At 39.1% G+C, this 27,698-nt stretch overlaps 1 protein-coding gene across 1 annotated transcript; it reads left to right on the forward strand.

The window, feature by feature from the left end:
• The first annotated feature begins 1,542 nt into the window (after positions 1-1,542).
• LOC135475781 (endoglucanase A-like) lies at positions 1,543-27,496 on the forward strand. The gene is made up of 10 exons (XM_064755721.1): positions 1,543-1,747; positions 11,845-12,012; positions 12,407-12,591; positions 12,961-13,120; positions 16,135-16,243; positions 16,838-16,988; positions 19,198-19,342; positions 20,038-20,203; positions 22,029-22,219; positions 27,252-27,496. The coding sequence occupies exons 1-10, from the start codon at positions 1,543-1,545 to the stop codon at positions 27,494-27,496; spliced, it is 1,725 nt and encodes a 574-aa protein (XP_064611791.1).
• Positions 27,497-27,698: the final 202 nt, after the last annotated feature.

Consider the following 27,698-nt stretch of genomic DNA (forward strand, 5'->3'; position numbering starts at 1 on the left):
GTGGTTAGAAGATCATCCAGCGTACCACCGGAGAGGAAGCGGGCGGGAGTTGGACTTGACCTCATAAGTTGTCTTATAAGACAAAAAATGACCACAAGCAAAGAAAACAACTGACAATGAATTGGCAGTTTAAATAACCCTTATGGAATTAAGGGTTATTTTAAAAATAAATTAATACTTTGAAATAGTAGTTGATTCCAGCGCCAATGTGGAAAAAAATAAACAAAGCACATGTGATGAGACAGATGGGGCAATCTCACTCTTGATGTACGCTAATATTATCCTTCTCATAGACATACATGTGAAAACAAACTAATCAAACAGAGAAAATGTGTGAATATATCTAGCTATTAATGTCATTAACAGTGGTGAGCTGGAATACCAAATCTGTTAAATTGAGCGACACCTTTTTGCCCTTAATATCGAATTACACGTTGTTTGGTCGAACTAAAATCGTCATTGTTCTCTCACTGCACACATTTTTGTGTTTTAACGACCGTTAAAACGTCTAATTAAATTTGTTTTGAAGCAGGATGTTATTAGCCGCTGTATCTGACTTTGTGCCTAGATGATAACCTTCCATACGACCTTAAATGTTTGCTCTCCCATTTGCTGGCTGTTTTTTGGCATGCGGTTTTCGCGGATCAATGGCATATCTGAGATTCTGACGATTTTCAGGATGCATGCATTAGATGTTGAGTTTATCTATCAGCCAGCCAGTTGGGTTTAGAAGTCAGAGTTGATTTTGCGAGGGCTAAGCTGGACGCAGCGCTGGCAGTCACACTCCTTATACAAATCAGGTCTCCTCTGTGCCAGGGCTTCAGACGGCATTTACTCACGACAGTGTTCACTCGCTCTACATCTTGTCATTGTGAGTAGAATAAGACTAAGGCCTACATCGGACGAGAATTACAATATCTTCGTATCTATACTGGATCTGGTTTTGGAGATTAACCTGATAGAGGCGCGCACTATCTAGCAAGCTGTACATTTCTCTGGAGGGAACTTTTTCATCTCTATTAAATTTCTTACTTTGACATTGTAAGTGGACCTCTAAGTGGATGATGACTTCATCACCGCACTGTTATGTGGCGGTGTGCTGTGTTTAGGGCAAGGTGAATTGGTCAGCCTCCTTTGTTGAAAGACACTGACGAGCTGTAAGCGAGCCCACAAGCAGCAGTTTGACTCAGGCCAGCCTGGGGGAGGGCTAATATTTGCGATATTACTAACTCGTCCACCCTCATCAAGCTCTCTGGTTATAGGCCTACGTTCAACAATTAGATTTGCACCCCAGGCTTATTGAACTGCCTTCGTTTCAGGTGCAAATCTGAGTCTTGATTGCAAGTCTAAACTTGGAGATAAGAACAAGGTGATACGGACACAATGTAATGGGGAAATTCATACAGACATAACCGGTCGTAAGTTCAGTTTTGGTGGGGTTTTCACGACAGAAGTTAGCAGACATACGTGTTCTGCTTTTAATCATACATCTCACTGACAGGAAGTGCTGTACATTCCATCGCGTTAAAGATGATCAGCAGAATGGGGATTTGTGCAAAATTAATAGCTGCATCTTTACTGTTTATGGCTTCTCAAGCAAACGGACTTGGTTGGTTTTTCCCAGTGCCAAATAACTACTCGACCACACCTGAACCGTTTCGCCCATACCCAGTGTTACGGCCATTTGTGGGTTTACCTGCCGCTTCAGTTACCTCCAAACCGAGGGGATCCCGTCCCAAGAAAACACGTAAGTACTCAGTGCACATCCGTTCAAATTAAACCCTCTCTGACATTAACCTCATGAGCCACGCATGTACAGGTGATGTCGTATTGTTAACGGGTCCAAGCATATAAACCATAAATAACTATATTATGTAAAACCAGGATCGTTGAATTATGAAACAAAAGTAATATGGGTGATATACAAAGGATACACCTGCGTAATATTTTTATAAAATTAATTGTTTAAAATTGTTTTAATTGTTTCTACCATCGTAGAAATCCACCTCTTATGTGTTTTGTCAACATGTCATAAATTTGACTAATATGGCTGAGTTAAAAGGCGTCACAAAAATTCTCGGTGACAAGGGATATCTTTGTAGCTTTGTAACATAATCTCATTTTCATGACTCATCCAGATATCCCAAGAAATTGATTACATGTGCTTTAAGGCGAGGGATTTTTGCCCAATATTGACGTTTTAGACTCAAATATAAATCATAACGATTGTTACGAACCTCGTCTTTAAACATTGTATTATGTGTTTCTTTGTTTTATCTTATGTAAGGCCTATCGCTGATCTGGGAGTTAAACAAGCCAGTTGTTTCTCATCTTTCATCCCGATAGTGGTACTCTTACACACTTAACATGTCATCTACATTTGTTATAATGTAGCTCTCCTCCTAGGATTATGGACCTCTTTTAGATGCGTTTAAATTATATCCTTCTGTCGGCGTTTGGCCAATCAGATGACTTTCACACTGCAATATATTCGATAATGGGGTCTGTGTTCTCTAAATAAAGCCCCTGTCTAGTAAAACAATCTGTCAGTGTTACAGAATATTTCAGCAAGCTTTCAGCTGCTGAGGTTGTTGACTCATGACTGTGGTCTGTGGATGTAGTCACTGTCTAATAGAACAATCTATCAGTGTTACAGAATATTTCAGCAAGCTTTCAGCTGCTGAGGTTGTTGACTCATGACTGTGGTCTGTGGATGTAGTCACTGTCTAATAGAACAATCTATCAGTGTTACAGAATATTTCAGCAAGCTTTCAGCTGCTGAGGTTGATGACTCATGACTGTGGTCTGTGGATATAGTCGCTGTCTAATAGAACAATCTGTCTGTGTTACAGAATATTTCAGCAAGCTTTCAGCTGCTGAGGTTGATGACTCATGACTGTGGTCTGTGGATGTAGTCAATGTCTAATAGAACAATCTGTCTGTGTTACAGAATATTTCAGCAAGCTTTCAGCTGCTGAGGTTGATGACTCATGACTGTGGTCTGTGGATGTAGTCACTGTCTAATAGAACAATCTGTCTGTGTTACAGAATATTTCAGCTGCTGAGGTTGATGACTCATGACTGTGGTCTGTGGATGTAGTCACTGTCTAATAGAACAATCTGTCTGTGTTACAGAATATTTCAGCAAGCTTTCAGCTGCTGAGGTTGATGACTCATGACTGTGGTCTGTGGATGTAGTCACTGTCTAATAGAACAATCTGTCAGTGTTACAGAATATTTCAGCTGTTGAGGTTGTTGACTCATGACTGTGGTCTGTGGATGTAGTCACTGTCTAATAGAACAATTTGTCAGTGTTACAGAATAATTCAGCAAGCTTTCAGCTGCTGATGTTGTTGGCTTATGACTGTGGTCTGTGGATATAGTCACTGTCTAATAGAGCAATCTGTCAGTGTTACACAATCATTAAGTAAGCTTTCAATATTCTACAAGTGTTCAACAATTATTCCACAGGTGTGCCGCAATCAGTTTATGGGATTGCCTAGTGGCTGCCGTTTTCTTGAACTCACCATGGCCGCATTAGGAAGAGGCTCATGAGTTACTGTGCTGCACTGGCATGATAACCACCTCAGCCACCGAGGCCCCCTTTTCTTTATATTTAAGTTCACCTTTTCGAGTTCGAGAATGAATGGAGTTGGCAAAAATATAGAATTGGCTGCACTGGTCCAGACGTTTAATATATCGTTTCACAGCTATGTTGCTTGTCAGTTGCTTTCTAAAGCAGGTGGTTCTCGCCGGGTTTTCGGGTCCACTCCCACCTGCGTCATACAAAATCAGTTAAAAACATATTATAACACCTTGACTGCTCAAAGTAGAGAACATATTGGCAACGCTCAGCATTTACTGTTGAAAGCCTATCTCTTAATTTAGTGAGATAGAGGCGCATATGACAAAAACTGGCCTTGTATATTGACCTTGACAAATGTGATCAAACAAAATATTATTCCAAGTGAAAAAAAGACAAATTCGCAAGTGTTTGATTTATTATTTGCTTGAAATTCTTACGCTGTCCTTAAGAAACGTCTAACAAACCTGCAGGCGTAAAGCTGTATCTGAACGAGTGAGAGTATGGTGCAAGCCCTTTAAGACCAGACACTAATCAAATCTTATATATTAATATATATTTTAATTTATTTCGGTGATAAATAGTCTTGAAATTGACAGACCCTGTATGTTAAACGTCTTGATGCATTTGGACATACGACACTTATTCATTATTGTACCTATATTGTAAACTTTTTAAGCCACATTTTAATAATACAAAACACATATAGCATGTGTTGTCTTCGTGAAGTTAGGCAGTGTCTTGCTTATGGAGTTCCTTGATTTAAGTAAGACTTTCCAAAGTTGCAATGGAGACAAAAGACTTTCTTTTTCAGTCATTGCGAGATAACATGAACTTAATTTCTTCTAAATGTAATTCACAGCCTCACAGATACGCGAGGTAGAAAATGTATAAGACATTGTTTCCGAAACTGTTCCACAGATTGACAGTTCAAGACTGACAGGTAAAACTTGGACGGCTTGCAGAAAGTACTGTATTTAATAAGTTTGAAAGGAAACGTATTGTTTGTTTAGGTGTTGATACGGAACTCATAAGGACATAACAAAAGCGGGAAAGCAGCGTAGTCGCCATTTCGTAAATCGTATAGGCCTACCATTGGTCCTCGCTTCCCTTGTTGACATGATAACATCCTGGAAAGAATACTATGTTAAATATAGATGGGGAAGTAAAGCCCTCCAAAGAAAACTCCAAAATCTATTTTATCGCCAAATCGCAAATAATTCAATGTGCATAGCATTAACATCAGGGTAGTCAAGAAAAATTGCTAGGAAACGTACGTATGTATGGCCTACGTATACATGTATATAGGATCTTTTCGTTGAATGTTTTGACATTTTTTTCCTTCGTTTCATTCTCTTTTATAATTTGTCTCCCTAGCCTTCCGACCCATTACCATCTTTCATAATGCTCAGCTGTGTATGTTACATGCAGCTCTTGCCGAATAACCTTTGGATTCCCTTCAACACAGTTGTATATAACTAGCTAAAACTTTTACTTGTTTGCAAAGTAAAACGTATGTGCTGGAGGTCCATTTATATTACTGTCGAACGCCTCTTGCTAACTTTCTCTTTGCACCGCACAGTAGGCCTCGGTATAATCATGCCCTATGTAGGCACGCGTTCCAACGCTTGCTTACATCGACACGTGATAACTTTTCTGAGGTGAATTACCTAACTGTAACATAGAACTGAAAAAAAGTGCATTCTCCATATCAAACAAAGCCCTACCAACAATGTATATGCATATTTAAATGGAGATATTTTAAATTTTTATGCCCAGTTCCAAAAATTGCCTCCCCGTTATGTTTTAGGATTTTCATGATATTCATTTGTATTATCAGAGCCCAAGCTTATTGAATAACCTTTGTAGCAATCTGCTTGTTCGTTGTCCATACATTTTACAAAGGTAACCTAGTGTTGAATAATCTGGATCATAAAGTAAACGACATATCCACCTAGTCCATGCCGTATATAGCGGAAGCACAAGAGGATGTCCTTTTCCGGTAGGAAATCCACAAGAACTGAACCGTTCACTGCCTTCCGAATAGCGGCTGTGGTGTATTGGTGCCGAGAGTTTAGTGGTTTGTAGTAAGGAAATCGGGGACAGCTTTACACGTGACCCCCAAGGTGAAGTTTTTCGTTATGGTTATACTGGAGGAGAAAACAAAAAATAGGAAACAAAAAAAATAGTTATATAGGAGGCCATAGGAAACTGTATAGAAATATCTGTTCATTCGAGTTTGTTTTCTACCGTGGACATTTAAATTCCTAGAGTAAGAGGTGGGTTTTATGGGTCATATCATCCTGGGGTGGGTCTCCGCCGCCGAGTGGCTGTAGCGGGCTGGTGGAGCACAATGACTCAAGAGCCTCTGACCAACGCGGTCGCCTGAGGTTCAAGTCCAGCTCATGCTGGCTTCCTTCCTAGGAAGGTCTGCCAGCTACCTGCTAATGGTCGTGAGTTTGGCTTTGCCCTGTTTCACATCATAACATACATAATTCTAAGCTATCCTTGAGCCCGGTGGAAAAAAAAAATAAACGACCATTAGCAGAATGCAGTATCTCGAATTTATGCGAGATGTAACTTTGACAGACATAACAAGAGGCATTTAAACCTAGATTTTCATGTCAAGGTGACTTCCATCCAGCTCTTCCAAGGGTAATTATACTGGTCTATTGTTTAAACTAGGAAAAAATTGGTATTCCTTATTGGTGAGCCATCTTAATTCGTGAATGTGTTCATCTAGCTTACATCCCAGGAGCCGGATGGCTTTTCTGAGCAGGCAGACGACGTTTAAGCAAACAGAGACCGAGATAAAAAATTGTATTTGCATAAGTTTCTATTTTAGATCTAGAACAATCGTCAAACGGACTCGAGGTCAAATGAAATGTTGCGGGTTTAGATGTGATATTCTCTTGTTGGTGGTTTATTTCCATAAGGCCCTCTGACCTCACTTCTGGTGAAAGTTACATATACCCAAGGCGGTCTTTGTCTGTTCAGCCTTGAAAAACAGTGCCATATAGATTTCACAATGACTACAAACAGAAGCTCGGTTAAAGCGGATGGGAGGATCTTGTTTTTGGCTTCAACACCCCGGGCGTTAAGGTCCTGTAAGTGGGTTTACTAACTTCCACGATCGACGAGGAAAATATCCGTTCATCTGGTTCAAATCTGGTTTACCCAAAATCCCTCAGTTTTTTTTGTCCGGATAAAAGCTTGTAAATTGACATAGATAAATGTTAGGCATACTCTAAATCCCTTTGGCACAATAAATATTTGACAAAGAAAATATACTGTGCAATTATTACACGGGTTGGAAAGTTCTAGAGGGTTTCGTTGCCATCGTTGATATGTTTGATATGTTATGCATTCCTGACAACAACAACAAGAAAAAACAATCTCGACACTTTATTTGCATTTTGATTTAAAACCCAAATGTTTCTTTCTGTGATGGAAACTAGCATTCTTTTTTATGAAGCGTCAACAGGAACTATTATTGTGTCTTTGTTGATCGAGAATTTGTAAGGAAAACGTTTATATTTTGAGTTAGTGTATTCGGTACAGTAAGACAACGCGCGAGAAATCATTGTAGCCACAAGTAGGCAAGTGCCACTGGACAATTACTTTATATTTATCTCAGAAAGAGATTTAAATCACGCTTGTCTTATCAATATCTATAGTTAACCATCGAAAGCACTTACCACCCTGGCCAGGACGATTTAATGTGTCAAATTTAGCGTCAACAAAAAGCCCAAATGAATTTGTCATACACAAGAAGATATACTTATAGCCTTTCTTGTAAGGCAATTATTGTGGGTTTGGTACACATGTAGGCTGGTTCTGTATTAACACCATGCTGGTTTTGGACCACAACAATATTGCTATAGTTTCGTATGCTTGTGTTCCGGCTTTGGACCAGAACAATATTGCTATAGTTTGGCATACATGTATTCCGACTTTGGATAATAACGATATTACTATAGTTTGGCATACATGTATCCCGGCTTTAGGCAATAACAATATTGCTATAGTCTTGAATACATGTATTCCAGCTTTGGGCAACAACAATATAGCTGTTGTTTGGCATATATTTATTCCGGCCTTGGACAACAATAATACTGCTATTGTCTGGCATACGTGTATTCCGGCTTTGGGCAACAACAATATTACCATAGTTTTGCTGTACATGTATTCCGGCTTTGGACCACAACAATATTGCAATAGTTTGACACACATGTGTTCCGGCCTTGGACAACAACAATATTGCTATAGTTTGGCATACATGTATTCCGGCCTTGGTCAACAACAATATTGCTATAGTTTGGCATACATGTATTCCAGCTTTGGACCACAACAATATTGCTAACGTTTGGCATACATGTATTCCGGTCTTGGACAACAACAATATTGCCATAGTTTGGCATACATGTATTCCGGTTTTAGACAACAACAATATTGCTATAGTTTGGCATACATGTATTCCGGTTTTAGACAACAACAGTATTGCTATGGTTTGGCATACATGTATTCCGGCCTTGGACAACAACAATATTGCTATAGTTTGGCATACATGTGTTCCGGCCTTGAACCACAACAATATTGCTATAGTTTGGCATACATGTATTCCGGCCTTTCACAACAACAGTATTGCTATAGTTTGGCATACATATATGCCGCTTTTAGACAACTACAATATTGCTATAGTTTGTTATACATGTATTCCGGTTTTAAGCAACAACAATATTGCTATAGTTTGGCATACATGTATTCCAGCCTTGGACAACAACAATATTGCTATAGGTTGGCATACATGTATTCCGGCTTTGGACAAGAACACTATTGCTATTGCTATTATTACCACGGGGGCCATATTAATAATTTGGGATATATATATTCTTGTCTTGGGCAACATTTTTTGGGGTATTATAAATAGTTGTAGGTACATAAATGCTAGTTTTGGACAACAACGGATGTCATCTTGCTTTCGACAAGGTTTGATTTAATTTGATTGGTGTTTTACGCCGTACTCAAGAATATTTCACTTATACGACGGCGGCCAGCATTATGGTGGGTGTAAACCGGGCATCCTCAGGTTGCTGACAGACCTTTCCACTTACGGCCGACTTTCGACAAGGTAACTGTACTGCACCCTGTATCATCGTTAATAATAATAATAATAATAACAACAACAACAACAATAATAATAATCTCCTTAATGTCAAACGAGTTAATAATCTTAGAGGAGTTTTGCCAAAAATTAGCAGTATTTGAGGTATCGCCTTATACAGTCTTTAATTTTTTTAAACTACAACAAGTATGGAATTAAGCTTAAAAGTAATAAATATATTACTGAATAATTATAATATACTTTTTGTATTATTTTCTCATGTACATACATGCTAGTTTTGGACAACAACGGTTGATGCATTAAAATAGTTATATGTAGTCGTAAGCTGGTTTAGGACATTCCTAATGTATGCATTTAACAAAGACCTGAGGTTTGTTCAGCCTGGGAAATGGGTCAGGCTACAGAACGTGATAGGGTTGTGTGTGAAAACGTTCCATTGTGTATATCGATGGGAGTACTTTATGTAGGCCTCTGTTAAAAACTGGTGGTTGTTGACGTATGTCAAAACCAGGGAAAACGTTCTCCTATGTGCAGTTTGTGTGCAATCAGTTCTGATTACTTGTACAACATTTGTTCACCCTGTAAGAGTTTATAACGTGTGCTTTTCAAACTCAAGCTTGGCCTTATTGTCGTTAAGGTGTAAGACAGTGAACAACACCTATGGAGGTATACACCTTTAATTTAGGTGTAAGTTTAAGTGTGGGACTTTAACGGACAGTGGAAATCTTGATGCACCCACTTGTTTGAACTAAAGGATACATTTTAAGGAAACAATAGTAAACTCTAAATTAAATAACAATTTTCTTCTCAGTCACGCAATTTGAATAGACCCCGTGTCGGGTCAGTTTCTGAGGATGGTATAATGTACTATATTGCTAGTTTAAACCTGTGTGTAAGCATGCTAGCGATCTTTGTTGATATCTGGGTAGGGTGTCCAGTCATTCATTCCAGGAAAAGCCTGGTATAAGACATCGAAGCTGGTTGCGCACGAATGAATTATATGCAGAACTTCAGAATATCTAGAAAATTATCTATGAATTCATCTATAATTTTTGAGCAAATTAATGTCGAACAGGTCAAAGGTTGATAATCAAGAAAGGAAGTTTTCAGGAAATACGTCTGTTTTATTACTGATAAGGTCGATCCGTGCACAACTCACCGAAATGACCGTTTTTCAGTCACAAGGCGGGGCCTCCGTGAGCTGGTGGTTAGCTTTCTAGAGCAGAACAATGACCCATGCAGGAGCTTATCACCAATGTGGTCACCCGATTTTGGCTGTCGTCGTATCAGTGAAATAGTCTTGAGTTCGGCTCACCAGTCAAATAAAAAGTAAATAAATAATCAATCAAAAGGACACATGAGGTGTTGGTTCATTCATCATACATACATACATTACCCGCAGTCACTTTCATATAAGTGAGAATTTCTTGATTATGGCGTTCATAGCCAAATTTATTACTGTTTCTGCAATAAACGAAGATGCTGTTTCACGTTTTTTGTTTGACATCACCATGGCCTGACGTTAAAAGGATGGATACACGGGATGTGGGTCGAGAAATATGCCCATACCCGTTGTCTAACTTCAACACGTTTTATTATGTACATAAAAATGAAATAGTTAAGTTGTGACTGTGTCTTATGCTGAGATAAAACGGAACACCAAGGGCAGATGAAAACCAGCTATTTGTTTCAGCAGACTAGTCACGGCTAAAGCCCGATTTAACAATACAATCTCTAGGTATTGACAAACTTTTTTGTATGTATTTGCTCATACGCAACTTTACCTTATCAAACGTTCAAATATGTCCACAGTCGTACATTCCCTATAGGGCCTCTTATTGAACACCGGCTAAGGATAAATATGTCACCTGTAGTTTGGATAAATACTCCCGGCTTTGTAAAGTTTGTATAGATATCTTCAGCTGAGCTGTGCCTTGTTTGAATAAAACACACTGAGCAATAGATGCTTTTTGTGGGTTATATGAGGGTGCATACTTGTGATAAATGGCGATAAGCTCGATTATTAAGTATGAGATAAAAAAAGACAACACCAAACCAAATGTGTGCCCGCATTGATAAGGTATCCCAATATGGAAGTTTAAAAAGAACATTTTTTTTAATTTTGTGATTTTGCTCAATTGAGATATCGCAGTTCAAAGTAAGTAAAATCACGTAAATTGGGACAATCGGAAGCGTCGTCACGTTATCAGTTTTGATCAGTGAGGCGCGAGTTATTTCTATAACCCGAGGAAACAGTTATTTCTGCTTACATCACCCGAATACTGTTTGCCTTTTAATCATAAGTTTTTGGGGTACGAGTGACGCGACATCGTGTTTCCGGTTGCTCTAACATGGCGCATCCCATGGTCTCGTAAGAATTCTTAATGAGAAGTTCATTTAGACAGTTAGCACGCACGAGAGATAAACAATTTCTGTGGCCATTGAAGTCTTTCAACCGATCTTTCTATATAACTCCGGCTCTATTATTTGCTGTCTTTTCTTTAACTGTTCACGCAGTATATTTGTAGCTATATGTGCATACATACATTTATACACTCTATGCCTTTTGTAGTATAATTTATTGGCACACTTCATATATTTGTAGTAATATAAATCTGAAAAATCTGACTATGATTTATAATCATATTTCTGCACACCTTACAATTGTAGCCATTTTGTACATACTATTATATATATATATATATATATTTCTAGTCAAATGTATTTCTAGTCAAATCTCAGCAAAACCTCCGAATAGTAGACAAGTACGATTTTAGCTGCAATTATACAAATCCTGTCTTTGTAGAACATTTGTATACACCGTACAATTATAGCCACATTTATACAAAGCCTGTCTTTGTAGACACATTTGTATACACCGTACGATTTTATCCACATTTGTACACATAATGTTTAGCTTTGGCTTTCAGCATGTGTTTATGTATAAGACAAGGACACTCCAACTATTTTCATTGTCAGGCGACAAATGAGGTATTTATCGCACTATTTATGAACAGCTTGGTGCTTTTGGACTTGGTAATGCCTGCAGGAGAAATCCTTAATATCCTCACTTAATAATGTCTTGTCCTTAGTCAACATCACTGAATCTATTTTTTTTTTTTGCTGAAATTTGTAGGAGCATCAAAGTACGACTACGAGGAACTGTTGGATAAGTCGATCATGTTTTACGAGGCACAGCGGTCAGGGCGCCTTCCTCCAGGTCGCCGTGTAAAGTGGCGGAGGGACTCCGCCTTGAGAGACCGGGGTTTGTTTGGAGAGGACTTAACAGGGGGCTGGTACGACGGTACGTTAGCCTCAGTTCTCATATCACTTCACGCTTTGATCAGGATGTTGTAATGCTCATAGTCTGTTTGCTAAGGATATGATGTAACACAAATAAAAGTAAACAAGCAATTTTATTGCTATTTCAAACAGATTGAACAGTCTAACATTCATTGAATTCCATGAATTCCACAGTCTGCCTATTCAATTTATAAACACTGGTAAGCATTATGTGGTGATTTGTGTTATCAGAACAATGATTTTCCATAAAACGCTTTCATTCCATATTCATTCCCACGTCGAATGTGTTTTTTGAGAAATTGTTGAATGTTTTTGGAATATCAGTTTTAATTTACTGTAATCTAAAATCGACAGCATGTCTTCATACCCAAGTGTCATCTGTTTTTGGCTTTTAGCTGGCGACCACGTTAAATTTGGTCTTCCGATGGCGTCGGCTACAACCGTCCTCCTCTGGGGTTTCATCGACTACTTCGAAAGTTACAAAGACTCTGGGTTGGAAGATGCCATGTATGATTGTGTGAAATGGCCTTTGAATTACTTTATGAAGGCTCATACAAAAAAGTTCGAGTTTTATGCTCAGGTAAAACATCATTTGTTTTATGCGGTTATATATTAATCTAATAAATGGGAACTTTGTGATATATGGAGATATGCCAGATTACCATGTCTTTGCCTCTGTTGTTGATATTCCAAGATAATAAAAATGGGATCTCCCTGGTTCGCGTTGTCGCAGCACCCGATCAGCTGCAGATCACGGAGGTTGCAAGTTCGAATCCGGCGTTCGGCAGGTCAAGAGTTGACGAAGGTCGATGGTGAAAGTTACCTATTGACTACCGCCTGTACAAGGGAAACCTTCTTGTGTATGACTTTAAACAATGATCAAATAGAGTTATGCACTACTCTTGCTTTAAATGTTTGAAAACTGTTAACATTTCGCTTGCTGTTCCAGGTTGGAGATCCCAAAGTGGACCACACAGTATGGTGTCGTCCGGAAGACATGAAAATGTCCAGACCGGCCTACAGGGTGACAAAAACGTCCCCAGGAAGTGATGTGGCCGGAGAAACTGCGGCTGCGCTCGCTGCTGGAGCGATCGCTTTCAACAAAACAGGCATGGACTTTTGTGAATTATCCAAGACGTTATTTGTACATTTTACAATTTGTGCAAGTTGCAGAGGTTAACATCGTGATTTGTCTGATTGATACAATTCACGATGTTCCGCTCAACAACATTCAATAATTGTATAATGTATAATGCAACATGCAATAGTTGCTTTGTTTAGAAAGATGACAAGTTATGATCTTAGATGTGATACCGGGCGATTTACTCTCTGCTTCTGTATGAAACCCACAGAATGTACCTATGAAATTGACTGAAGCAGACGACGTGCAAAATGAATAACGAGGGGACACAACTCAGTAGGCGCCCACAATTAAATGTGATGTAGCACGGTTTTGCGTGGTACATTGCAGTTGTCACTCAACATGAATTGGTAAATTCCACGTGACGTGGCTTTATCCAGTGAGTGGAAGAGAAACATACATGAGGTATGATAAAACAAATTATTTCTCTCAGATTTGGAATATGCATATTGAGTGACATGCGCTGTGGGGTTACGAAATTACGAGTATTTTTGTGTTTTCTGTTTCATTATCAGCACCAAAATCAAATCTTACCAATGAAGTCATTTGCCTGAAATAAGAAGCTGCTAGTTACTGAAAATATTATATCACACATGCAGGCCATCTGCTCAAAGTAATGCATTTCCTTGGCATATATCTTGTTGTTATTAGATACTGTAACGATGAGAGGAGCACAGTGTGTATGCCGTAGACGATTATTTCCTGCGTGATATAGGAATATTTAAATCATTTGATATATTAAGCATCTATGGCTGAGACGATAGCTTGAGAATAATGGGCTATAAATTCCTAGGTACACTTTCCCACAAACTACATGTACCTCTTCCCTGTAACTAGAACATTTACCTAAAGCCAGTGCCAAATCTGCCCAATATGTTCAGACAGTTGACAACGTATCTCCACAGTGACCCGATCAGCATACATGTACACGAAAGCTTCCTTAGTCTTGACATTCTGGCACCAATCCAACATTATTGATCGTAGCTGGGTAACCAAAAGAAGCAAACTTTTGCCTTTTTTATATTGAACTAAGGCTGTAGGAAACTAGAAGCATTCCGATCCCCGGTCGATTATGTTGTAAACGCTTCAGGGCAAGTGAAGTGGGATACGTCTCACTAAGATCCTTGCATTCCTCATACATTCTTGTCTTTGCCACAACTTCCCTTTGTCTGGTGAGTGCAGTTAAATCGCTAGCGCAACACAGCCATGGGACATTTGTCCTTACCTCACCACGTTGAGTGCCACACGTGCGACGCCATCCAGGCAAAAGTATGACTTCGTGGAAAAAACCTTGTTTACTGTTGGCTGATGTAAACACACTCCCATGCACACTGCTTTGCTTTTACATAGGCCCCAAAGTGGGAAGAGTATGTGTAATATCCACTGGACACAAAATTCTTAAATTGTGGAAAAAATCCAAATCACAAACAAAGAACAAAAAGAACAAATAATAATAAAAGAATACTAAGGTGATTTGGAGTCCGTGGGCTTAGACATTATCAGTTTTAAGAAGAACGAAAAAATGACAATATAGACGATGTAGTTCTGCACGTTTCACTAAAATTGTGACTCAATACTTTGTTAAAATCGGTAGATGAAGCTCTTGTTTTGAGCCAGTAAATGTCGGGAGATTTGACCACTGGCTGACCAGTCGCGGTGGGTTCATATCGCACCTGGCCGGGCTGGTTAATAAACCATACACGTCTCTCTATAGAATATGAGACAGTATTAACGTATATGCATTCTTTGTATTTTACACCTTATTCAAAGTCATAACACCTGTACAAAAAACCTTGATATACGGGTGAAATACTAGTAATCAAAACTCGTCAAGGCTGAGAAGAAAAGAAAAAATGAGGCAAGGGTCATCATGACCAAGGAAAGCTGTATACAAAACACGGATTTTTTGTCGAAAAAAGTACAGGTATATATTCAGATTAGATATTTTGGCATATATATTGAGATACCAGTATTTTTTTACCGCAATCAAAAATTTTGTGAAATCTATTTATATACATACATGCTAATAAGTATGAGGCAGTCAAAATATAAAACATAAAGCTCTATGTGCTATGACACTAGTTGATAGGAAAACGAGTTTGTGCTCAAAAATGCCTTCACGTCTGGAGAATCCATCTTTGAAATAAATGTAAGTTTTGAAAGAAAATAAGAAATGACAATTTTGAGATAATTTTTCCCGTTTTGAAATAAAAAAATGTCGAGATTTACCATAACAGCGAGGACTATTTTTTGTTCCAAAAAATGTAGCAATGTTTGAACAAAAGGGAGCTCTTTTTCAAAACTTGCTAATTTTAGTTTTTCAGCTTACGTCAGAAATGATTTTCAAAACTAACACTTTATGTAAAAAATAATATCTACACAATATACCAAAAATATTTTCTCATATACAAGCTCAACATTTAGGTGTGCTTTTATCTCTATAATCCTCTTGATACACATATTATTAGTGTACATATTATTAGATACTGTCTTCCACGATAATCCCGATTATTCTTACCATATTCCTTCTTTTTTGTAACTTGTAAACCACGTTTTCCCAACGATAAAGGTCTACATATTGCTTATGGATGGTAATGTATGCTCTAGTAAGCGCGAAAGCACCAGTAAATGCAGACTATCATTGCTAAACTCCCTCCCTCCAGGTTGTATTCCGTGATGGCAATGATTTTTGTTTCAGGAAAGACCTAGTGCTTATATAAAGTCTGGCTGTCGCGAAACCTCTACCTGTCGCGAAACCTCTACAGTAACTTTACAACACAACGCTTCAGTATTAGTTTGATCCTTTCACTCATTCATTCCATCGTCCCATCGCTTAGCGCTAACTTGCCATCGCGTCGTTCCTTCGTCGGGCGGTGGATTGATAGAACGATTGGTACGATGATGGCCTTAGTCGGCTTCCATTTGAAAACATAAAAAATTGTTTTCATACTTTTATTTTTGTGTGTTTTTATCTTTTCTCAGACAAGTTTTACTCCAAGAAGTTGCTGCGTCATGCCATCGATTTATTTGAGTTTGCTGACCGATACCGGGGTAAATACAGCGACCACATACCAGCTTCCGACTCATATCCGTAAGTTCTTGTTTAAATGAACTCGTTTATTTTATGCACACAGAATGATTACGTACTGAATGTATTTTTATTTCACTGGTAACTTTGGCTGGTACTAAGACAGTTCAACTTTTATCAGTAAGAGACTGTGGGTCCCATCCTTGTTCATTTTATATGCATATCCTCTGTTAATGTATTACTACTTGTAATATATCATACGTTACAAAGGAATCAAAACATGAACTTTCGTTTGTGTTTTTGGGTTTAGTTTCTGAACCAAATTCTACAAAACTGGTTGCTAATAGTATCCATTCGTTTTGCGTATTCCAATCTCCCTTTTATAGAAATCTTTCATGCTCACATCCCAAATCTTGAATTCCAAAGGTTGTTTTTATTTGCTTTATACAAAAGATGAACCACTACCTATTTATCACATGGGAAGCTTACAAAGATATATGGAAGCCGGAAAATGACATCTCGCTCCGCGCCTCGCAAGATGTCCTCATCCGTTTTCCATAAAGAGGCTATTTTCTTGAAGAAAGTTAAGACGCCAACTGTAGTTGGGGTTTGTTAATATAAAGCGCGTCTAATGTTTGCTCTACATTTAACCTGTAGGTCGTCCGATTATAAAGACGAGCTTGTCTGGGCTGCTGTCTGGCTCTACAAAGCCACGGGTAACAGGGATTATTTGGAATATGCTGAGAAAAACTACCGAGAAGGACCTGCGTGGGCCTTTTGCTGGGATGAGAAATGGGCCGGAGCTCAGGTGGGTCTTGCCTCAAACGATACAATATCTCACCAATGGCCCAAATCAACTCTAGTTAGAAACCCGCCTTGAGTACGGCGTAAAACACCAATTAAAAAAATATAAGTATATGATGATCGGAAGAAAAATACGTGGTTTGGGATTCAACGTATTTCCTGACCCAACGAGGTGGTGTGTTTGAATCAAGTCAGGTATAAGGTCATATGTGACGAAAAGCACGCTTGCCGAATGCCTGTATGGGAAAACCCATTAGGCATACTTTAAATCAGACATATTTTAAATCAGGTGACGGTACAAGTTTTAATAGCAATTCGTTACTTCCTATCTGAGCTAGTCTGCGTTTACTCCGGACAAAGCTGGACAGAGCATCAACACACTGCACTGGTCAGATCTATACTGTAAAGGAAGTTGCCTCTGTGGGGTTGTTGGTCGTTCAAGCAGGTGCATGCGGACAGCAGTGCAGACCTCCGACCTCTTTTTCCGCTGACCAGTGGTCAAACGTCGAAAAAATAAGCCCTGTTGTATTCCGCTTTCTGCCACAAATATTTATCAACGTGCTAAAGTAAGCTTGTCCAAGATTAATTGGCCTCGGTTTTGCACGAAAGTGCACGAAAAGAACGCGCAGAAGATTATCCAAGTAATAGGGACAATGGGGTGTGTAGGATGTTTGAATAATGAGGTATCAACATTTGACACGTGTGCCTCAGTTAAGGACTGGGAGGCTAAAAAGCCGGAGGCTGGCATTTAATTCCATAAAAGTAATTTAAATCCAAGTTCGAAACTTAGAAATACTTTGGGTCCTACTTTGCCAGATATCTAAGAAAAATTCAGTTGATTTTATCAACTCTGTTAATATCTTTCACCGTGCTTAAAACTTCGTTTGTTTGGAAAAAATCCAAAATAAACCCGAACACACAAAAATGGATTTATTACATAATCAAGAATTGTTTTGTGGACATTCATTTGATAAATATTTATATTGTTAATTAACTCAAAACAATTAAACTTTTATATTTGGCATCTTTGCTTGACACTGTTAGCCTGAAGCATGATGATGTAGCATGGTGTGGAGTTGTTGTGAAATTTGGGGGTCAACGGCGTTGTTACTGTCTGCATATTGGTTTTTTACAAACTAAATATGATCGTAATGAGGATTTACACAAGAATATAGTTATATTTGTTAAGAATGAGGTTATGTTCCCGCAATATTTGACCTTCCACGCATTATAGAATTTTTAGTCCACTTCTAGAATGTGGTGAGTAGAATGAATATTGTATCTTAGGACCAGCAAATAGCTGTGTGGGTAAACATCAGGAAGCTTACATAGCTTGTGTACAAGAGAAAGTGTTATGCAAGCTAAGTCAGACACGTTTCTCATGTATAAGTTACACAGAAACCAGGCAATCCGACTCGCAGCTTTTGGCGTCCACAGCAACTTTTTGTCAGCCTGTGATATGTTACACATTTGTCTGAAATACATCACCTGGGTACGAATACGGGAATGGATTCACACGCGGGATAAACACGTCTGCTGTTAAATATGTCAATATACTCGTAACTATTTCACCAGGTAATAGAAATATAATTCCAGCTGGAAAGCAAGCTGCAAAAAAAAAAGAAAAAATGGTAAGCAGCTCTCAAAATATCACAGGTCTTCCATCTTCTCTCTCGTTCCTGTTCTCATGTCAGAAGGAGAAATCGTTAGCATACCTGGCTTTACATGATATTAAAGCTGTTTTTTGAAATTTTTATACCACCGCTTAAATTTGGATTTATAACCAAAATGTATTTATTTCCGTAGCGTAATTGCTTAAGTTTGCACAAATCTCGTTTTTCCTGGCTTAGATTTTTCTGTGTATTAAATTCGGACCAAGTTTATTTTTCTTTAAGCTGTATGCAGAAGAGTTATGTTATGTAATCATTGGGAAAGCAGTGCAGTTTTGCTCAGAAGACATTTATAACGTGCTTGTGGAATCAGTCTATGCGCGTTTTATAAAATACAGCTTACATTCACTGAATTCCTCCTACAGTAAAGTTACGATATAACGTTGGAGAGAATAATTCGACTTAATTAATAATGCCACTTACTATTTTTAGTTCAGGACAAAAGTAAGTGTATGCTAAAAGCTAAAGTATGGATGTAGTGCTCGTTAGTTCAAGTTATCTTCACTTTTCCGTATTACAAGTTAACTATATATGTCATTTTAGATCATGCTCTACAAACTCACCCGGAAAAGAAGATATCGCACGGACATTATCAGGACATTACAAGCCTGGCAGCCGGGAGGATCAGTGAAGTACACGCCCAAAGGCCTGGCTATACGATATGAATGGGGACCGTTAAGATACTCAGGTCAGTTCCGGGAGTTCGCTCAGCTTTTGGATGAGGTGAAAGAGTTTAGCAAATAAATGAAGTAATGCGATTTTATCTTGGCGTTCTTTCATTGTGTACACGAGTGTTTTTGCTAACACCACCGCTACCATTGATTGTCTGTTACTCGATATCATCTGGAGATTTGCATTCATGTAAAGGAAAGACACTGTCAGACAGTAAAATTTGGAAACGGATTGGTGTCCGTAGAATAGGAAAGAAATTTCAGATTTACAAGGGAAATGTTTACGGTGGGAATTATGTATTTCCATCTTTTAAACCATTTGCATACTTGTATTCACAAATTAAAATATAGTCAATATATGTGTAAAATATTTGACCATTTTTGACAAATCATCCAGTATTTACCTGTGCCGCTTCATTGTTTTTTGCATAATACTTAACTCTGTTAATCGAGTGTTTCTGAAATCGTGTAGCTATTTGTTTATGTAACTATTTATTTTGTTGGTGTTTTACCCCGTACTCAAGAATATTTCACTTATACGACGGCCAGCATTATGGCCAGAGCCCGGAGAAACCTACGACTATTCGCAGTTTGCTGCAAGACAACGTAAGCGTCCCGGTATTTGTTTGCAGGCTGGTGTACTATATGATCTTAGTTATTTGCTCCTGTTTCCACTGCCTATTATATATTTAATATATTTTCAATATTTCAGCAAACATGGCTTTCATTGCCTTAGAGGCCGCAGACTTGGGCATATTTAGATGGTGGTACCGGAAATGGGCAACAAGACAGATTCACTATGCTCTTGGGGACACTGGAAGGAGCTTTGTTGTTGGTTACGGTGAGAACCCCCCTCAGAGGCCTCATCATGCTGCCAGGTAACAATGTGTAAAACCGTCTTGCATGCTTCTGAAACAACGTTATAAACGTTACATTGTATCATCTTGTTAATTCAACACCGAACGTGCACTCATATGCTACATGAACAATTCATGAGCACGGCATTGAAAGATACATGGAAACCTGGAACACTGAAGCGAAAAGTATGGTTTAAGGGATAATGGTGTAAGTCCCTTCCTGTTGGTCCCCAGCAGAGTTTTGACGGCTATCACCTTTGACGTCACGACTGCAAATTGCTTGCGATGGCCTCAGGAAAACTGTAAATTGTAAAGTCATTCCTTAAATACCTCCCAAGAAGAAACTTAAGAGGCAAGCTTTCATTTGTATATTTATAAGTGAGGACATATGCTGAACTGCATGGTGAAAGAAAAAAAACCCCAAAATTTCATCTATTCTTTAAATAACAAGGGAATAAATATATCATATGGTAAGGAGATGTTCACATGATGACGTGTCGCTTTTCAGTCAAGATACAGGGTGTTGTATTTAGCGTTATGTACCAAACTGCAGTTTTAACAAGCAAGTTTCAGGGTGCTAACTGAGATAGAGCACGTCAGATCGTAAGCAACGAAACATAACCCCAAGCTGAATCTTAAGCAAGACACGTCTCTTCCGCAAACATTTTGTATTGTTGGACTGAAATGATGTGACATGTAGACTAGAGTTCGTCAACACCTGCAACGCCTTAGCGCAGAATTTCCGTATGAAGATATACGCATGTATCCATCATTCACGACAAATGATTTGTTAATTATATTACCGTCACCCTGTAATCTGTATCATTATACATGTTCATCAGACAGTGATTCATGATTTCCATGATCAACACAAGGTCACATGATATTCCACAAAACATGATGTACAACGATCTCGCTCCCACGCAGTGCAACCTCACGCTCACAAAGTAATATCTCGTGCTCACGAGGCACTAGCCAATGATCGTTTTTGAATATCACTTTTCTCGAGCTGCCAATTCCTGATAGCCAATCATTCAACACGCACTGTCATTACAATATTGAATATAAATGACCGGAAAACCCATTGTACTTGAGTTATCTTCTTATGTACACTCACAACGGAATTAGCAGTCGTTATGAGAAATTTTGTCGATGACTTTTTATTTATTCCCTTAAAGGGATATACCCACTTATTCAGCTTAAAGAGTATCATGAATTGCAATAAACTACGTCAAAATTTAAAATATCAGTCAAAATAAAACCTTGACTAAAACAAAATATCCGATGGCGCTGCTCCTGTATTAAAACGATATGATATACAAATTCTGTTAAACTAATGTTGAACTTAGCTAAAAGCTTGGAAAGCTTATTGTTCTCGTACGGATTCTTCTTCCTCTTCTTTGTTTTTTCTTGCTCACCGGTTTTTGTAACTGCATGAAAACCGTAACCGCTACACAGATAGCGATTCTAGGTCTTAGAGGATATGTATGGGAAAACTGTTTGGCACTGTTTTGAACTTTTTGTGCGTGATGTACTTTTGCTGTGTGTAAAGACAGATTTGGAAGCCGTAAAACTGCACGCAGTTCTTGTTTAATTAATTGGTGTATTCAAGAATATTTCACTTATACGACGGAGGCCAGCGTCATGGCGAGGAAGAAACCGGGAATAGCTCAGGGGAAACTTGCAACCATCCGCAAGTTGCTGTAAGACCTTCCCTTCCAAACACACGTACGACTAGAGAGAAAAATAATGGCTTCAAAATACAAGTGTGTAAGCACTGACAATGCTCAAATGTTTCACGTAGACAATAGCGTCTTACTTAAATCTCTATTTCTATCTTCACAAGCTCGTGCAGACCGTTTCCGTGGCCATGTACCTGGGACGACTACCTTAATGAAGGACCCAATCCTATTATCCTATACGGCGCGTTAGTGGGTGGTCCAGATATCAATGACCGTTACACAGATAATAGGACGGATTATCTACACAACGAAGTCACTTGTGACTACAACGCTGGGTTTCAGTCCAGTATAGCAGGTAAGAGGAAGGAAGATAAGATATGTAAAGATCAAACACTATACTTACACGTCATATTCTCAAACTTTATTTCTTGAAAAGAATGGGAAGTGAGAATGAAATCCATCGACATCAACGAGATTGGCATTATTTCCATTCCAAATACCGTTTTCGCACGTTTTCATTGGAACAGATATGCCATTTTGTCCTTGTATTTAATACTGATATAAACTGAAAAGCGCTTTGTTATTTACAATAATCACAGACATAGAAATTATAGTCTAAAACTAACGAATAGCTAAAAATTAATCAATAACTCGGCTTCTAACTTCCCATTCAACTTTCAGTAATTCGTTAACTGTTGTTTCTATGTCTTTCGTCGTTGTAAATAACAGATCGTTTTTCAGTTTGTATCAGTATTGAATACATGGACAAAATGGTATCTCTGGCAATTCTATTCCAATGAAAAGATACGAAACGGTATTTGTATTGGAAATAATGCCGACCTTGTAGATGCCGAGATGCAAATAGTCATACTTATGCTTAGATCTAAGGGAGATAACTTTTATCACTTCGCATTAAGCTCATATTCTCTACCTGGATATACTAGGAGTAGGGTTTCATACTGGTGCCTGGGTGAGATTTTCCACATGTGCTTTCCACGAGGCGATACAATTGATACATATAGATCTTCAATATGTTCTCAAGGGGCCTCCATGGCCGAGGTGATTAGCGTGCCAGCGCGGCACAATGGCCCTGGAGCCTCTCATCAATGCGTGGCTGTGAGACCAAGTCCAGCACATGCTCGCTTCCTCTCTGGCCATATGTGGGAAGGGTTTGCAGCAGCCTGCGGATACCATTGGGCCTCCCCCGTGCTCTGTCTGGTTTCCTCGCACATAATGCTGGCCGCCGTATATGTGAAATATTCTTGAGTATGGCGTAAAACGCCAATTAATCAAATAAATAAATAAACAAATCAATAGATCTTGAGCTATGGTATTGTTGATCATTTTGTTTCATTTTTCAGTTCTCCGTAATATATACAAAAAGGACTATTCATGAAATCTACAGAGTGTCCAAGGCGATCGCCATTGGGTGTGTGACGTCATTCACGACATCGGGTTGTTCCTGTAGAATATCACATGACCTCAAATGACGTTCAACTATAAAGATTTTAAGCCCTCTCATGGATTTACGGTCACAGCTGATTTGACAAAATACTTTTTTAGTTTCACACTTTGTGGATAAATGTCTCCTTATCACACTGCTCAGAGTGTGTGGGCATATCGAAGTGTGATATCACAAACTCAAGTCATCCGTTGAAGGCCAACAAGTTTGTCTCCTGACGTTTGGGATGAAAAAAAAGGTATGTGACAGGCGGTAAACATGTGTGGGTTTGAATGAATTATACATAAGGAAACGTACAAGAGAGCAGCTCTTGTCATCAGGATATACCCGCCCGTAATACGTGTAACATACATTTATAAGAATTACATGTACGAGTTTAATCAGACACATGGATGACTGATGAGATACGTGGAAAATCCGTGTGTTTGACTATATATGTAGGAGCTGGATGATTTATATGGATAATTTGAACCATTCGTGTGTTTGACTATATATGTAGGAGCTGGATGATTTACATGGATAATTTGAACCATCCGTGTGTTTGACTATATATGTAGGAGCTGGCTGATTTACATGGATAATTTGAACCATCCGTGTGTTTGACTATATATGTAGGAGCTGGATGATTTACATGGATAATTTGAACCATTCGTGTGTTTGACTATATATGTAGGAGCTGGATGATTTACATGGATAATTTGAACCAGGCACATTTTTGAGATGAATCAAATACTTGCTTAGGTTGGATCAGGTATGTGTATTATTTGGATCAAGCACTTAGATAACTTCCATCAGGTAGGTGGGCGAAATTGATCAGAAGCTTGGACGGCTGGGTTCAAGTTTTTGGAACTGAAACTGAAAGAATGCAAGTAGAGGAGTTGGATCAGGAACCTGAATGAATGGGATCTGTCGCATGCTGCACTTGGATCAGGCAAGTCGATGAACTGTATCTGATGCACGGTTGACATGGGCCAGGCACTGCGACGAATTGTATCTAGCGCAAGGTTGACATGGGCCAGACACGTCGATGAATTGTATCTGACGCACGGTTGACATAGGTTAGGCGCTTTGACGAATTGTATCTGGCGCACTATCAACATGGACCAGGCACTTCGACGAATTGTTTGTGGCGCATGGTTGACTTGAATAAGGCACTTTTATGTGGTGAAGCAGGATTGCAGAAGATTGTAAAATGTGAAATCGATCATCAACATCAAGATGATACTTTATTGCATGGTCAACCACTGGTCAGCCGTGCACTTGACTTGGGCCAGATACAGGCAGTGGACGGCATGGACCAGTAATATATCGATGACTTGGATCAGCCACGAGGATGACTTGGATCATATGGTCTCAGGTACAGATATATAGAACACTTATGTAGAGACGAATGGGGTGAATTCTTCAATCGCATCAGGTATAGGATACTTCCGAGAGACAAATCAGGCCATTCCTAGAATCCGATCAGGTACAGGAAAACCCACGTAAATTCTCGAAACTGATCAGGTATGCGGATAGGTCTATCTGTCTTTAATGATACGTCAGATGAAGATCGCGTTCCCCCAAAAAACTCACATTGTAAGTCATTTATCGTAAATGAAGAATAATCATTATACGTGTATTTTTTTTCTAAAACCCTTGACAAAACTGTATCCCTAATAACGTCACTAAGTACTAAATGTAACCCGTTTATCTACGAGAATAATTATTATCTCGCTCATTGTTTAGAATAAGGGTCTTTTAGCACAATATTTACATCATATGGGTGTATGCACAGTCATTCCGCTTTTTTGTAAGTTGCTGGACCACTTTTACTTTCTTTCATTATTGCAAAATACCCAAAGCTGCGCATGTCGACTAGGACAATACTTCTTGCAAGCTGGCTTATACAATTAACGCTGGCTTTAACATTTCAAGTCCGTTCTCTCTGTGCCAAAATGGAAGATCGTTGGCTGGATTTAGGACACAAGAAGGCAGAGAGTACGAGGACAAGAGATTTCATGATATATCCCACATCAAACAAAATACTTCGCTTTTCACTGAACAGCAGCGGACACATGGGGGATATGTGCTTCCATGTTTCCCGCAGCCGACGTATCCCTTTGTTTGGTTGTGAAAATAATGATCACGTCTTTTGTGGCCAATAACATACCATGGCCGTGTACCAAGCACCTTAGAGTAATTCACACCAGATGTGAGTAATTCACACCAGATGTGAGCCATTGTAGACCGCTATCGCTAAATGAGCCTACTGATGTGATAATTTCTGTTAAAAATAATAACATGTTGTACGCATTAAACTGATCTTATTGGTGTAAAATTGACTGAGTGATAATCTCGAAGCCTGCAACAGGAAGGAACACTCAATCATGGCGCATAACCAAGGTAGATATAGCGCCAATTGGATGTTGCCCAAGGAAGGATAACTCAGTTGTGTAATCCAATGGACAGTATCAGTGAGTATTCACTTGCGAGATTACGTGCCTTAATACGTGATCATACGTTACCGAGACAAGTCTCGTGTATAGATGGGCGCCATCAGCGCAGAGATTTCCCCGAAAATTTCGGGATAATTGTTGGCAGAGGAGTATCAGATATTTAGTAAGTATTTTTAGATTCCTTGAGTCTATATTTCTACTAATTGCATAAAATCAAGCACCTACCTGTATCTGAATTGATCAAAAACATCCAAAATAAAAATGAACTATTTACTCACGTATTAGCTAATGAATATTAAGTTGTTCAACATGGCAGTGTCCACGAAAGGCAGCATGAAAAGCACGAAGAAGTAATCGCGTATGCCAAGGGACGGGGTGGCGTTTCTGTACAGTTAAAGGCAAAACAGATCACCGCTCTTCGTGCGGCATATGAGAAAAAAGGCTTGTATATCAGCTTATGCCTTGGGTCGAGAACACAGTGAAGAACCTACGTTAACTCTTGTTGCAAAACCTAGTGGTAAGTCTGTAAGTATATTTAAATTGCTGTGGTTCAGCTTGAGCACGAACGGAGATGATAACAATACCCACGAACGCCTCTAAATAGCGCACTGCTCAACATTTCGGTACGTTCGCCATCACGAGCAGTTGTGTAGATATAAAGGCCAAAGTAGTCATCTAAGATCAGGTAACGTAATGCGCGCGCCTCGCTTTCGACGTCGCTGTTGTAAAAAGAATGGCGCTCAAGTATCTTAGAGATGTAATCTCAACGGAGGCATTTGGTACATTTCTATTTCAGAATGTGAGTAATCCCTGAGTTATCTTCCCCTAGACAACATCCAGATGGCGCTAAGCGTATCTTGGTAATAGGCTATAAGTTAACATCGTTTCCAATTACATGACGTACATACTGACTTTCAGTTTTAACGGGAACCAGATTGTTGCTTTCAGCGAACGAAATGGAATGAAAATGAAATTAACAATATATGAACTGAGGCCACGGTGAGTTGTCTTATACTGTAATGTGGCAAAGTAAATAACAGCTGACTAGTGTCTACTTTAGATTTTATATATTGTCCTCTTTTTACTTGAGAAGGCACGCTGGAGAGAAGATGGAACACAAAAATGTTCCCTATTGTGATATCCACAATTTCAGCATTACTACCTCTTATCTCCTCCTTCCAGTTCCTTATTAAATATGCAGACTGCCAATCGATGGGACAGGAATAAACATATATGTATATCTATGTATCTAGTTCATCGAGTGTATACTATCATTTTTCATGTACAGCTTTCGTCCTAGTTGAAATATTTTGTTTTATGTGTACACAAGAGATATTTTGGGACCATCTTATATTTGGCATGTTTGATGAACAAGTATATTTCTTATTCGAACACGCCCCAAGTTTTGCATATACGGCTCGGATACCGCACGGGGAGCAGATAGCCCCCCGCACCGTGCAGAGCAGAAAATTCCCCGCACGGTGCAGAGCAGAAAGCTCCCCGCACAGTGCAGAGCAGGGAGCTCCCTGCACGGTGCGGAGCAGAAAGTTCCCCGCAAAGTGCAGAGCCGAAAGCTCCCGCACAGTGCAGATCAGAAAGTTCTCGGCAAAGTGTAGAGCAGAAAGCTCCCCGCACATTGCAGAGCAGAAAGCTTCCCGTGGATGCTGTGAAGGATCGTAAGGTTCCTGTCTCTTTTGTACCGTGCGGTCACTGGCCGTGGGGTTCCGATTAATAAAATTGCAACTTTGTCGTAGCAGGGCCTGGTGACCGTTTTTTTTTTAAATCTTTCTAGAGAATACCCCGCAGTACAGAACCGTTCAGTATTGTGAAGTTACAACTTTGTTGTGTAGAACGTGGCGTATTCAGAATCACGAACACGAATAAGGCGTAATTACGATCACAAAATTGAAACCATACGCAAATCAGAGGTATAC

This window comes from Liolophura sinensis, chromosome 9 (genome assembly GCF_032854445.1).
Source record: "Liolophura sinensis isolate JHLJ2023 chromosome 9, CUHK_Ljap_v2, whole genome shotgun sequence".
Lineage (NCBI taxonomy): Eukaryota > Metazoa > Mollusca > Polyplacophora > Chitonida > Chitonidae > Liolophura > Liolophura sinensis.

Bases quoted from the DNA above. Each gene is read 5' to 3' on its own strand.
- LOC135475781 (XM_064755721.1), top strand. From the start codon at position 1,543: ATGGGGATTTGTGCAAAATTAATAGCTGCATCTTTACTGTTTATGGCT. The intron at 19,343-20,037 runs GTCAGTTCCGGG...TCAATATTTCAG, and splicing joins GGGACCGTTAAGATACTCAG to CAAACATGGCTTTCATTGCC. The intron at 22,220-27,251 runs GTAAGAGGAAGG...CGCACGGTGCAG, and splicing joins GTTTCAGTCCAGTATAGCAG to AGCAGAAAGCTCCCCGCACA.